At 38.5% G+C, this 15335-nt stretch overlaps 1 protein-coding gene across 1 annotated transcript in view; it reads left to right on the top strand.

Annotated features, from left to right (window-relative positions):
- The window catches only part of IL1RAPL1 (interleukin 1 receptor accessory protein like 1), a 380887-nt gene that overhangs the window by 198381 nt on the left and 167171 nt on the right, over positions 1 to 15335 (top strand). Inside the window, exon 6 of the mRNA XM_075714842.1 lies at positions 14695 to 14769. Within this exon, the coding sequence (XP_075570957.1) occupies positions 14695 to 14769 (75 nt within the window). The remainder of the gene's footprint in view (positions 1 to 14694; positions 14770 to 15335) is intronic.

Below are 15335 nucleotides of genomic sequence, written 5' to 3'. Positions count from 1 at the left end.
GGCACTTAGTTCACATAGAATCATAGAATCATTTAGGTTGGAAAAGACCTTTAAGATCATCCAGTCCAACCATTAACCTAATATTACCAAGTCCACCACTAAACCAATTAAGGATAGAGCAGCAATTTCATGTTTCCTGGCTTGGTGGCTGGATTACTTTTTAATGAAAGTAAAAACTAGGAATCATTAAGGTTGGAAAAGATCTCTAAGATCATCAGTCCAACCATCAACCCAACACCACCATGTCCACTAAACCATGTCCTAAAGTGCCACGTCTACCCATTTTTTGAACACTTCCAGGGATGGTGACTCCACCACCTCTCTGGGCAGCCTGTTCCAATGCTTGACCACTCTTTCCATGAAGAAATTTCTCCCAATATCCAATCTAAACCTCCCCTGATGCACCTTGAGCCCATTTCCTCTCATCCTGTCACTAACTACTTGGGAGAAGAGACCAACACCCACCTCACTACAACCTCCTTTCAGGTAGTTGTAGAGAGTGATAAGGTCTCCCCTCAGTTTCCTCTTCTCACACCAAACAACCCCAGTTCCCTCAGACACTCCTCATAAGGCCTGTGCTCCAGACCCTTCACCAGCTTCATTGCCCTTCTCTGGACATGCTCCAGCACCTCAGTGTCCTTCTTGCACTGAGAGGCCCAAAACTGGTCACAGTATTCCAGGTGCGGCCTCACCAGCACCGAGTACGGGGGACAATCACCTCCCTGCTCCTGCTGGCCACACTATTCCTGATACAAGCCAGGATGCTGTTGGCCTTCTTGGCCACCTGGGCACACTGCTGGCTCATGTTCAGCCGGCTGTTGACCAACATTCCCAGGTCCTTTTGCTCCAGGCAGCTTTCCAGCCACTCTTCGCTAAGCCTGTAGCACTGCATGGGGTTGTTGTGACCCAAGTGCAGGACCCGGCACTTGGCCTTGTTGAACCTCATACAATTGTCCTAGGCCCATTGATCCAGCCTGTCCAGGTCCCTCTGCAGAGCCATCCTACCCTCCAGCAGATCGACACTCCCACCCAGTTTGGTGTCATCCGCAAACTTACTGAGGGTGCACTCAATCCCTTCATCCAGATCATTGATAAAGACATTAAAGAAGCCTGGTCCCAAAACTGAGCCCTGGGGAACACTACTTGTGAATGGTCACCAAATGGATTTGATTCCATTCACCACGACTCTCTGGGCTCGGCCACCCAGCCAAGTTTTTTACCCAGCGAAGACTACGCCCATCCAAGCCATGAGTCGCCAGCTTCCTAAGAAGAATGCTGTGGGAGATGGTGTCAAAGGCTTTACTGAAGTCCAGGTAAATGCCATCCACAGCCTTTCCTTCATCCACCAGGCGGGTCACTAGGTCATAGAAGTAGATCAGGTTGGTCAAGCAGGACCTGCCTTTCATGAACCCATGCTGGCTGGGCCTGATCACCTGGTTGACCTGAACATGCCTGTTGAGAGTACTCAGTGTGAACCACTCCATAATCTTTCCTGGCACCAAGGTCAGGCTGACAGGCCTGTAGTTCGCCGGGTCCTCCTTCTGGCCCTTCTTGTAGACGGGCGTCACATTGGCAAGCCTCCAGTCATCAGGGACCTTGCCTGTTTACTAGGACTGCTGAAAGATGATGGAGAGTGGCTTGGTAAGCTCCTCTGCCATCTCCCTCAATACTCTCAGGTGGATCCCATCCGGCCCCATAGACTTGTGAGCGTCCAGGTGGCATAGCAGGTCATTAACTGCTTCCTCCTGGATTATGGGGGCTTCATTCCTCTCCCCATCCCTGGCATTCAGCTCAGGGGGCTGAATGTCCTGCGGATAACTTGTCTGGAATCTGTGCTAGAAGCTGCACAGATTTGTTAGCAGGGCAGTCTTCCCTTAGTTGGTGAGTCCCTTGCTCAAGAGCACAGATTATTGAACTTCTGAAACAGAGTATTTTAGCCCAGACACAATGGCGTCCTAATATGTTTTTTCTGATGGGGCTCAAACAGCTCTGTATGACACTGGATACTGCCTTGTAGACAAACTGCAAGATAGATTAGGAAATTCTAACATAGATAGCTAGTCCCTCTGTTAAAATTTGAGTTTGTAGTATTTCTGATCTTTTAACTTCAGCCTTGATTCAAACCAAAATATTGTGAAATATAGTGTTTGAACCACAAGAACTAAGAAGCAGAAACCTAGGCAGACAAAGAGTAATATTAAAGAGACCTTACTCTAACTGTTGTATCCAAAATGCACACTTCTATTTTAACCCCAGAAACCCCAAAACAATGTGTCATGGGTTTTTTTTAGATATTTCTGTCAAGAAAAGGAGAAATCTCTACTAAATTTCAGAATTAGAAAAATCCTGAATAACCCTTACTTTTCTGTGTAAACAATCTGTACATTCCATCAGAAATTCCTGTTTATGTCCAGAAGAAACAGCAAGTCTGGGGAAAACTAAGGGAAAGCCTTCCAATTCCACTTCCTCTGGTGTAAAATATTTGATTATGAAGAGAAAGGAGTAATAGAAATCAAGACACTTATTGTGAATTTATGATAGTAGAGATTCTACAAAGAAACAGAACGACATAGATTTCTAGCCAAAGAAAACATGTTTCTGGCCAAACAAAACTGATGTTCAGATGCCTTAATAGGCATTAATTTCCTTAACTCATAAAATGAACTTTGTCCAACCACTGTCTTCTGTTTCCAAAGGAAAGTAAGAGAAGATTCCTTTAAAAGAAGTTATCTAAAGAGATAGAAGTCTGTCATCATTGCCCAATTATAGTATCTGAAAAAGAAACAATCCAATGTGATCTACATTGTTTGCCAGCAATGGTGCTTTTTATCAACTTGTTTGTAATTAAAAGAGGGGAGGCTGGGTTGTTTTTTTTTTAAAAAAATGTGTAATGGGCATATTATTTTCAAAAAGATTTTCTCGTTTTGGAGCTTGCTTTTCAGACATTTTAGTATACGCATTTTTTGCAACTAGGGTGGTTTTTTGTATGCACCAAGCATTAAATTATGGTTGTGTAACCACCAGGTCTGGTAACATTTCTGCAGACCAAATGTTTATGATGTCTAATCTCTGTGTGTTGCCAAGTAACTGTATGATATGTGCTAATATAACATCTGCCATACTGGGTTTCTATAGCGAGCTTTATTTAAAGCTTGATACATCAAATGGACAATAAGTGCCAGATATTATTGTTCTCAGGCATGTTCACCTCCCTCCCCTTACATGGACTGTGTAACTTTTTTTGGTTTTAATGTCGAATGGTAGACCTTGATTTCCTACCATGATACAAAACAGAAAAGCTATGAAAACTAAAATTTCAGGACAGACAAGATTTTATAGAGATAATGCAATTCTGAAGTACCCTGTGCTAGGATGTCTGCTGTTATAATGGGAGGGTCTGTACACACAGTAGAGAACTGGGCAGAACATCTGTATGACAAACTGTAGACTTATACAGCGCAATTTTCACGTCCCCCATCTCCACCCCCATCCTCTCTGGTGCATAAACACTAACTATTCAGGACACCATGGGAATTCTCCAGACTTTCTAAACTTGATTGTAAGTGCAAATATTTGCTAAAAATGAAAAAGCAGGTGGAGACCTGCTGGAGATTTTTTGGGCCACTCCCCTGCTTAGAGCAGAGTCAGTGAGGGCAGGTTGCTGAGGGTCAAGTCCAATTGGGTTTTGAATATCTCAAGGATGGAGACTCTACAACATCTCTGGGCAACCTGTTCACATGTGTCACCACCTCATAGTGAAGAATTTTTTTCTTATTTTTAAGCAGAATTTCCTGTATTTCAGTTTGTGCCATTGCCTCTTGTCCTGTCCCTTAGCACCACTGAGAAGGGTCTGGCTCTGTTGTCTTTACTTCCCCCATCAAGTGTTTTACACATGGACAAGATCCCCCTGAGCCTTCTCTTTTGCAGGTTGAGCAGTCCCAGCTCTCTCAGGCTCTGCTTGTACGAAATACTCCAATTCCTTAATCATCATTGTGGCCCTTTACTGTTCTTATCCCAGTATGTTTATATCCCTCTTGTGCTGGAGAGCCCAGCACTGGACCCAGCACTCCAGATGTGTCTCATCACAGCTGAGTAAAGATTAAGCATCACCTCCTTCAACTTGCTGGCCATGCTCTGCATAATGCAGCCCAGGGTGCTGTTGGTCTTCCTTGCTGCAAGAGCACATTGCTGGCTCATGAGTAACTTGTTGTCTACAATCCCAAGGTCCTTCTCTGCCAATCCAATTTTCAGCTGGTCGGATCCCAGCCTGTACTGGAGCCTGGGGTTATTCCTCCCCAGGGACAGGACTTGGCATTTCCCCTTGTTGAAATTCATGAGGCTCCTGTCAAACCATTTCTCCAGCCTATCAAGGTCCCTCTGAGTGGCAGCACACCCTTCTGGTTCATCAACCACTCTTCCCAGTTTTGTGTTCCATCATCCAGGTCACTAATGAATTTAGACAGTGCTGGCCCCAGCAATGATCCTTGGGGTGCACTGCGGATACAGGCCTCCAGTTGGACTTCGTGCTGCTGGCTGCAACCTTCTGAGTCCAGCAGTTCACCCAGTTTTCAACCCGTCTCACTGTCCACATACTTAATCGATACTTCATCAGTTTGTCAGTGAGGATGTTATGTGAGACAGTGTCAAAAGCTTTGCTAAAGTCAAGATAAGCAGCATCAACTGCTGTCCTTGGGTCCACTGAGCCAGTCATGTCATCACTGAAGGCTATCAGGTTGGTTAAACAGAATTTCCCCTTTGTAAGTCCATGCTGATTACTCCCACTCATAATCTATCTTGTCCTTCATGTGTTTGGAAATGTTTTCCAGGACTATTTGTTCCACCACCTTCCTAGGTGTCAAGGTGAGGCTGGCCAGCCTATGTTCCCATGATCCTCCTTCTTGCCTTTCTTGAAGATGGGAGTGACATTTGCTTTTTTACAGTCCAAAGTCTCTCAACTTAAAAGTAAAAAAGGCCCGCTTGAATAGAGCAGATCAAAAATAGCTGCCTGAGAGGACAGAAAAGTTAATGTGCACTCAAAGAAAAGTACAGAAAGCAAAAAAAGCCCTCACACTGTTCACAAAAGTATAAATTATGCATTTTTCTCACTTAAGTTTTGGGCTACAAGAAATGATAGTATGTCCAAATTTCTAGCAGGGGAAAGAGAGACTCAGAAGACTAAATGACTGAAATGACTCAGAGAACGAATGGAAGAGGAGTACAGGTCTATGACATAACCAGAACAGAGAGAATGAGAGCAGGTCACCTTTTAAATCAGATTATTTTGAAATAGAGCCACAGAATTAAAAGATTGACTACAAATCCTGAAAGAGGAAACTCTGTGCAATATGTAAAAACTTTAATTGCAAGGCCTTTAAATGTCAGCTCTTTGGAAGAGTTGAAGTGGTCAGGGTGCACAGGGTCCTATTCCCTTTACAAGGCCTCCTCAGAGGCTGAGAAATCTTATTCTGAAATGTCAGCATTATCAGCAGGAAGATTTAATTATGAAAAAAAAGCACAGAGTATCTAGAATTTGTGTTCAAAGGTCATGAGCTACAGTACTTCCAAGAACTGTCTGCCCTAACTCTCAAAAAAGGAGATGATAATAAAAGCAAGGCAGGAACAGATTCACACGTACTACTATTCAATTCCTAAAATCAGTGTCCTGCAATAAATGACTTTAAATGAGGGAAAACACACTATAGTTTCTTAGGTTTGAAATCTAAATCTGAGACAGGGTATACAAAATAATATGCCAAAAATGGAAACTAATGATAAATTTCAGGGGAAAATTTTAATGATTTTGAAAAGATCGAAGAAAAGAAATAATAGTGAATACTAAAATTCAAATGACAAGTGTGAGGCTGGACAAGAAAATGTAAGTATCCCCAGTTAATCAGACAATATAAATGAGATTTTCTGGGAGTCATCCAGTAAGAATAATAGAGTAATTGTTAAGAAAATGTGCGTTTGGTCTAGTCACAGAGTGCATAATCTTATGATACTTCCCCCTGCTATATTTTTTATATTTTAATCTAGAGAAAAATGGAAAGAGAATAGGTTAGCTGTGAGAAGGGAATCTATGATGATATGCAGAGAAATTTTAATAGTGTGTGTTGCAGAATGCTTGCTTGATGTGAAATATGTGAGTCTGACTTTTCTTAATTGTTTGCCTAAACCTCATGATTTATATAACTCTGTTTTGCTTCATGAGTATGTAATCTGTTTAGGTAGCCCGGTGTTAAAAATACTGTATATGTGTCTGTTTCACAAGCCTTATACAAGATTTATACAAGACACTACTTCACTGAAGACTCTTCTAAACAAAGGCATAACCTAACACATAGATATAGGACAAAAAAAAAAAAAAAATACTCTTATGGGTTCTAACTGCAAATAAATATGTCTACAAGTAGATATAGTAAGGGTCATGGCCCATATAGATCCCTCCAAAAATCATTAGTATGGGCTTCCAGACTTAAAAAGTGCTAGGGAACAGCCTCCCAAAATTTTTATTTTCTTGGAATAGAAACAATAGCAGAAACTGCAGCATATACAGTTTAACTGAGGTGAACTGGATTTGCTTAATCCTGTTCTCACACAGTGGTAAAGACAAGGATGTTTTAGGGAAAGCTCCATGTAGATAAGATTGGAGAATAAGCCAAACTCAAACCAGGAGCATAGCTCATGATTGTTAAAATAAGCCAATTGTAGTGGTCTTCTCTGTCCTCAGCTTATTTTGTCTGCTAGTTGTTTTCACTATAAGGGCAGAAGGAAGATTTAGAGACTGCACAAAATGCCAGATTTCATTGACATGTTTTATATTATAAGAGTGCCCTGTTACATGTGACAAGCAACAGATGTGGGCACCCTCCTTCAGAAGTATAAAAATACTTATGCAAAACATCCATTTATGGCATTCTGGCAGGAAAAGAGATGGCTATTTTGGCCTAGAGGACTCGTATGAGCCAGTAATATAAACATGGCAAAACAGACAACATTTCTGCTGAATGAAACGCTGGTGAGCTTCACCATTAAGCTGAAACATCAGAGAATCTCCTGGTGGAAGTGCTCCTGGATGCATGGCTTCATTCTTTTGCTACAAGAGCTTTTAATTTAATTAAATGTACAGATAATACATCACATGCTTGTTTATAACAACAACAGCAGCAACCATCTTGTTCACAATTTCTCAGGTTTTTTTCAGATGATCTGATGTCTCTTAGATGGAAGTAGAGGAACAAATTTAACAGACCATGCAGACAGATCAGGCTTTAGCATGACATCCTTTTCGTAGACCTACACAGAAAATCTCATTTGCAATACCTTGCTTTAGGTGTTAGCTTTGTACAGAAACAATGGTGTAATGCAAAGGAACTTTATGCAAGAGAGAAATAAAATATTTTTGATATTTTAGATCCTTTAATATTTTTATTTGTCTTTTTGTATTTTGGGCCTCTTTTTTTTTGTGGGGGAGGGGGAATCCTGTCCCTTGCTTTATTGCTTCTTGTTGTCTCTGTAAGATCAAAATAGAAATTCTAAATCTGTCACACAAAGACACCGATACTGTCAAGATGTTAGGCTGATATGTCACTCAGTAGTTTTAAATACATATACTCTTTGGTTCTTTTGTATTTCAAGACTGCATTAGCATCTGTGATGACAGCATTTTGATTATTTGTAGTTTTTCCTTGGAGACCACTGGGAAATGTCACTGCATGTTCAAGAAAACTAACAGAGGTAAAAAAAGCAATATATACAACTTCTCTGATGTCACAAGTGTCACATCAGATTCAATTAGAGATGAGCAGATAATGAAAACCCCAACATCTGGCTGAATTTGCTCTTCTCCTCCAGTATTCAACCTGTTGTTAATCAGAGGCACTCACAAGTTTAAAACATTTTAAAAGACTTCTTGGAAATATTCTTCCCATCTTCTAAGATTTCATTTTAACAATGCCTCTTCTCAATATGCATCCTTGAAACTTTTGCATAATAATGGCCTCTTTGTTACCATTTTATCTGCTTCTGCACTTTCTCACAGGAAGTGTTAATATTCTATTTAATGCATTATATAGTTCTTTTAGGAAAATTTTCTTCTGTCAAATATTGAGGATTGTAACTTTAGTTCAGGGAAAACTTCAGAAGAAAGGATTAGGAGAAATAAAGACCGTTTTCATTTGTATGCCCAAAGCAATAGGGTTGGGGTTTCTTTAACATGTGGTAAGGAGAAGACAATAAGAAAGACATAAACTGAAAGAAGAGACAGATTTTTTGTCTCTCAGTGCATGATTTATGGGAACATTTCAGAAGATAAAAGCTGATCTTCAATCAGTCATAGTGATAACTAAGTCACATTAGGCAGCTCATTTACGGTCATATGCCTATGGCTTCACACATGTATCTTTAGTATCCTTATACATATCTGCCCTCAGTTTGAACTGCTTGATTCAGGGTATAACCAGGCTTGTTCACACAGTGAAGCAGAATATTCTTACAGGGATGCTGTGCAATTCATGGCAGACGTGATTTTAAATGATGCCCTTGCGAATAAAAACTAATACGATTGTAACTGAGAAATGAGATTTAAGGTCATTAAAAGTCTCAAGTAGGTATAAAAAATTCCCTTTTTATGAAATACCTTGCTATATATTTATTTTTTAAAAGACAATGATTTCTCTAGTGATATATCTGAACACATAGAGCTATACCTGTGTCAGGAGAAATAAAGAAAAAACCCAACATCTTTGCATTACATTACTTAAGTTTTTCTGTGCTCACAATTGCTCTGAGGAACCTCAGTGTTCTCGATATTAATATTCATCAGGATAGTGACTGTGTATATTAAAGTTTCAAGACTGCAGTTTCAGGCTGCACGTAATTAATTTTATTGCAACCTACTGTAGACTACTGCTACTGCATTATTTCTTTTACAGACATCATTACTGGGGAAAAAAAAAAAAAAAAAAAGAGAAAAAAAACCAAACCCAAAAGCATACACCAGTGTTTTCCAAGGTACTGCAGTTATCAACTGAAATGCTATAGTTTTTCCTCCTATGCTTATAACTACCTGCAATTCTATATTGCCATCTATGGTAGCTTTTCACAAATGATGTCTTTCCAATGAAAGTGCTTTATTTCAAGAGCTCTCTCATGAAGTGGACACTTTAACATAGCAATCTAAAAACCACATCTATTATTTTAATCTCATTTCAAATCTTCTCCACTGCTGTTGGTATAAGACTATCGTGCTTGACAATACTTGGTTAAATTTTGAGATATAGTAGTTAGAGGGGTAAGCACACAACACACACTTCATAGCCAGGCACTGGCCAATTCTGAGGGCACAAGGAGTAGGCAGCAGTGCCAGGCACTATGCTGAGAAGTGCCTGAAGGTTCAGCTTTATAGTCAATCAGACCTAATATCCCTCCTCTGGAAGAGGTGCCTTGTCCCCGAGGTCATTTGCCTGTGCCAAAAAATAGCAGAATTGAGAGAGGACAAAAAGAAACCCAGGCTCAGAAAATCAGCAGGAAAGTAAATTGTAATGAGGAATTCTCTTAGTTTCTAGAGTCAAGCTAAGAGATGGGGGATCTTTCTGAACTGCAGGGTGAATTCAAAGAAATGGTGCAGACTTTAGGAAAAGAACTCCATCTCTCTGGTTTCCTTTGATTTCAAAGTGTAGGAATATTTTTCCTTAGCACAGTAATAAATTCTTTCCCCTATTTAATCATGTGCTATAATTGTAATAGCTTCCAGGGACATCTCAGGCATTTTTTTTCTAAAAATGGTCTAGATTCATAAACATAAAAGGTTTAATCTCATTGTATTTTCTCAAATCTCAGAAAGATCAGAAAGGTTTTCATCCCCAGAAAGTAAGTTTTACTTCAATAAAAAAGTTGAACTAGATTTGTTCTAAAAGATAAATGACTCAGACTGGCCAGGTAAGGCAGCCGTTCCTGTGAATTTTTGCCCTTGCAGGAAGCGTCCAGCCAATAAATTGCCTTTCTGAGCTGCAGACAATTCCACACAGCCCTGTCTGCTTCTAAGAAACTGAGGTTATTTGTAATCATACCCTAATCATCAGAAGAATCTAAGAGCACTTTGTAAAACAGACATAAACATAGATCTTTGGAATTACTATTTTTCTATTATGAAGCTTGTGGGTTTTGAGGCAGTTCCGGTTTTTTATGTCCAGATTAGTGATATTTTCATGTACAGTTTGGATTAAGCTTTTCTTCATTAGCTGTGTTAAATTCTAACAGGTGGCTGGTCTCTTCAAATAACAGAATTTTGCATAGAGCAAATGTATGTATCATGTGACCATAAACACCTAAAGCTAAAGCAGCAGCTTAGAAAAAGGAGCATGGAAGTAGGTGGTTGATGTAAAAATATCATCTTCTGGCTAGTTTCCAGTTGGGTGACTGATTGTGGTGGCTCTCAGTTTCATCTGCGTGAGACAAATTGTTCAATATGTTTTAAATATACTTCCAATCTGATAGACATGGAATATGAATTTAGGCACTTTCTCTTTAAGCAGGATCAATATGTCTGCAGCTGTATGGTACCTCTAAAGTTAAATATTATTTTATACAGCTTCAGAATTAGTTACTTCACTTATGTTTTTGGTTTGGTTTTGTTTTGTTTTTTACTTTGTTTCTAATGAAAATCAGGTATGGCACATATTTGTTTTCAAACCATTCATCAGTGATGGTTCAGAAATCAAACATAAGATGGGCTGTAAACTTGATTTATGGTCCAACAGATTTTCTTTGAAAGAATCTGACCTGTCAAACCCCATTTTGTTTGAGAGAAATATACCAGAGTAGGTTAATTTTGTCTGGGATAAGGTTCTTGATTCTTAAGTAGGAAAGAAAAAAAGAGCGGGGGGGAAGACAGCAATAGGGAAAGAGAGAAAGAGAAGGAAAAAGGGGAAGGGAAGGGGGGATAGAGGGAGGGAGAAGTACACCCATGTATCAGTAGATAATAATATCCAGGAACTAAGATTCTTGCCAAGAGACTTGAGAATTCCCTCATGCAAGAATGGGAATCTGAACACTCTGTTCCTCTTGTATGACAACCACATAGATAACCGCTACCTGGTGGGAAGAGGACCCTCTCTTTATTTTTTTAAACACATTCAAAAGAATTCTGGTTCTTTGTATACAGTACAGAACATGAAATGCTTTGAAATCATGGATATTTTTGTAGGACATGAAAATTATTGCCTTCCTACATCTATTCATAAAAAAGAAAAAGAGGCATTTAAATTGTTTAAGAGACCAGCTGTAGTTGAGTTTTGTAATTTTTGTTTGATTCTTGATATTCAGTAAAAGTTTAAGAAGAAAAGATTAAATTTTGGTTTCACTGTTCAATTTAATAGATAACTGTGCCTCAATATATCCATCTGAAAATTGTATTAATTTTGAATAGCCTGTTGCATGGTGTGTTGACCCAGTTAAGAAGCCACTTCCCATGGTCTAAAGGATATGAAATGGCTTATAGGAGATGCATAGGTCTACTTCAGAGTTTATAAACTAAATGAGGATTGCAGAAACTCTGTGCTGGCCATTAATATTGCTATCTGTGGAGAGTGTAAACTTGAAAGAGAGAGAGGCAGCTGGAGAAATTCCCACCTCTGCCTCAGTCCACATGGATTAATTGCCAGGAAAACATACATACATTTGCAAGCTAATAAATAGATAAAGTAACAGACACTAAAGTTGTTGGTTGACTGAGAGCACATTTCAAATCACCTTTGAAAATCTGATATTTTAAGTATACCAAGTTATTAAAACTATTTTCCTTGCCTATATTACTCCCATTCACAGTATTTGCCTACAGCCTAAAACTCTGGAAGGCAGAATACCCAGGGATGCTTTTGCTTTTCCAGATGGGTGAAGGAGTTGGCCCTGGGAGATGTGATTGCTTGTAGTATAGACATACCCACAACACTGGTTGGTTGGTAGGCATCATAGGGAATGCAACGCTGAAATACTAATATTTGCCCCAATTTAGAGAGCTTAGAGCTGTACTGTCTTATTAAAAATTAATTCTTCCTGGTCAAAAGTATTGGTAATTAACACTTTAAAATCAGTATACAATACAGTTAACCTCTGGTGTATCTTTGTTTTAATGTTGACTAGAGTTTTTATGTAGTCCTGGATGATGGGACAGAGAGCACTCTCAGCAAAATGGGAGGAATGGGTGACAAAGTGGAAGGCAGGGCTGCTGTAGGGAGACCTTGACAAGTTGGAGAAAGTCATGGAGTCCAACAAAGGCAAATACAATGTCTTGCTCAGGAGTGGAATAATCTCATGCAGCAGTGCAGAACTGGGGACTGACTGAGTAGGAAAAAAACTTGCAGGACCTTTCCTGTAGTAAGTTGAGCATGAGTTGGCAAAGGCAAGAATTTAGCTAGCCGGTCCAGGAGGGTGTTCCTTCACATCTATTTAGCATCTGTGAGGGCACGTCTGGAATGTTGTGTCAAATTTTGGGCTCCCAGTGTACAAAAAGACATGGATGTACTGGATTGAGTCTAGTGCAGGACCACAAGGTGGCCAGGGGCTGGAACACCTGAAGTGGTGAAATCTCCATCTACAGAGATGTTCAAAACACGACTGGATGAGGTCCTATCAACCTGCTCTATTGGACCTGCTTTGAATAGGAGGCTGGACCACTTGGCCTCCAGACTGTCTTTCCAGCCTACATACTCCTGTGATTCTGATACATCAGTTTTGTGTCTAATTTATTACTTTCAGTAACATTTCCTCTGTTAAATTATCTATTGAATCTCACAAGTTATGGGAAAACTAAATTTGTCACAAATTTCATAACAACTGCATACTGTTGTTGAAGGATGATTTATCTGCATATATTAACATCCTGTGCCTATTCATTTAAAAGTAGGAAGCCTCTTAGAGACCTGAAGCACAGGACCACAAAAGTAATGTCAATCTTTGCTTAAACTGCTGAAAATACTGTTTTCTAATCTACTTATTTGTTGCATTTGGATTAATTCCACCAGTTACTATATCTTTACTTACAATGAGAGAACTTTGTTTGCTCAAAGATTTTCAAAACAGATTTAGAACAACAGTGACTCAGAAGACATTATCTGATGAATGGTAATTGAGCTGAAAATGACAGAACTGCAAAACTAAATTTAAATTCATAGTGGATGATGTTTAAAAAATGGCAATGTGCTGATAAATTATGAGCCTTTACAGAGAAGTTAAGAAATGGGAATGACTAATTTTGCAGTTTAAGAAAAAATATATTTTTAATCCTTTTCCCTTCCTCCCACTTTAGCCCCCAAGGAAAAAAAAAAAAAAAAAAAAGAAAAGAGACAGAGAGAGCTAAAAAGCATTCAAATCAGTGTAAAGAAAAGTAACAACCAGAGATGTTGCTGAAAAGACTTTCACAGCTGTGGCTCTCTCCAAAGTCTGTAGTGCAGAATGATTTCCTGTAGAGAGTAGAGGTTGTTGTTGCAAGAAAGAACTGAAGGAGGGTCTGTGGAGCAAATCCAGTTCTTTTCCCATCCTTGAAGAGATATTTTGATTCAGTCATAGATCTGATGCGTCAACATCCCAGACACCAATTGGGTGGATTTATGTCCTGGTCAGATAAAGGAAAACCTCTGTAAAGCAGAAACATATGAGTTGATAATGGATCCATTTTGTAAATGTTGCAAAGCTGAAATTAATACTGTAGATTTTAAAGGGCATTGATAATTTAGCCAAAGAGCAGAGGAAACATAATAAAGAGAACGCAACTAAACCTCTCCTGCAATTCAACTGACAGGAGATGAGCATGTTTAGTAGATTAAACCCATACACATGTGGATGTGTGTGTGTCAGTAAGAAAGGGAACAGTGATTTTGACAAGCCAGAGGGAACAAATATTATAGACCTATATCAAAATGTTCAAATGCACGTTAAATCTCTGACAGCCCATAATCTGTGTTAAAGACTGAAGTACGAATTAATGTTGAAAAGCAAAATATCAAAATGTTCCGGGTGACTACAAAAGTTGGAGCTTTCCCATTAACATTTACTATGGTTTTTAAAGAAAAAAAAAAAAAAGAATGTTCTTTTTTTATATAGCTTGCACTCATCTGTCAGAGATCAGTAGAGGGAGAGAGTACACTTGCTAACAACAAAAGTAGTAGTAATCAATGTCACTTCTATGAATTAAGTATACAGATGATAAATCTAGAATAGCAGCACTATTTAGCTCCATGGTTTGAATACTCTTGAACAACCTTCAGAAGGTTTTTGACCATTACAAAACTCTTCAAAACTATTCAAAATTGTTTTAGAGTAACTTAGTTTATATTATTTCTCTGTTTATGACTGTATTTGATAGAAGGGTAATTAAATGTTATAATAAACTATGAAATGCTGGATAATATTTATGAAAATACTAAATTGTAACATGTCAGTACATGGTTTTTGTGACGGTTTAACAAGATGACTTTTTTTAACACAAGTGCCTTCAATACCTTAGCACGTGAAGGATTCTAAATTTTGGTGCTATATTTACTCTCTAAGCAAAAACCTTTACAGCTACTGAAGGCATGAACATTATTTAAATAAAAGAAAAAATGAAACATTCCTGAAACAATAGGTATAAAATCAAGTCTTATTCTACCCAATAATAATCAGGAAACTATATATGTGAATTTCTTTCTTTTCTAGCTCCACTAACAGATAAACCACCAAAGCTTTTACACCCCTTGGAGAGTAAGCTAACAATTCAGGAGACCCAGTTAGGTAAGTAGCAAATACATAATTTCTATTCAAATTTTCTGAAGGTATTTGATGTGTTAAAGTGTGATGGCAATGTGATGGTATGTCGGCATTAATAATTCCATTGAAAAGGCATTAAACGTACTTTGTTTCCATGCAGAGATGTATCATATACCACCTAGAAGATTGTTCACAAAAAAAATGGTAGCAATTAATAATGAATACTAAGCTCTTGAATATTACTGATACTGATTTTTACCTTTGCTGAAAGTTTATAGTTATAAGTGTACCTAAGCTTTTCTGTCTAAACTTCCCATTTTCTGTATATTTATGTATATTTACTGTGAGATTTAGTGGGATTTTGTAGTTTAAATTCTGCTTGCAAATCTTCTTTGCTTTGGTGATTACTTACAAAATTGCAAAGATTTTCTGTGATTATAAATGTTGTGCTGATCTAAAACCATCTAGCAAACAGTGAGAAGTTAACATAATAGCATCTGATTATTCTGAATGTACGAATATACATGTAAAGATGAATGGAGAGAAACTGATGCATGAAGAAACCATTTTGTTTCACTTTTTCTAGCCTA

Source organism: Pelecanus crispus, chromosome 1, assembly GCF_030463565.1.
Source record: "Pelecanus crispus isolate bPelCri1 chromosome 1, bPelCri1.pri, whole genome shotgun sequence".
NCBI classification, from domain to species: Eukaryota; Metazoa; Chordata; class Aves; order Pelecaniformes; family Pelecanidae; genus Pelecanus; species Pelecanus crispus.
Note: the sequence above shows the minus strand (reverse complement) of the source record. Positions and strands in the feature narration are given on the sequence as shown.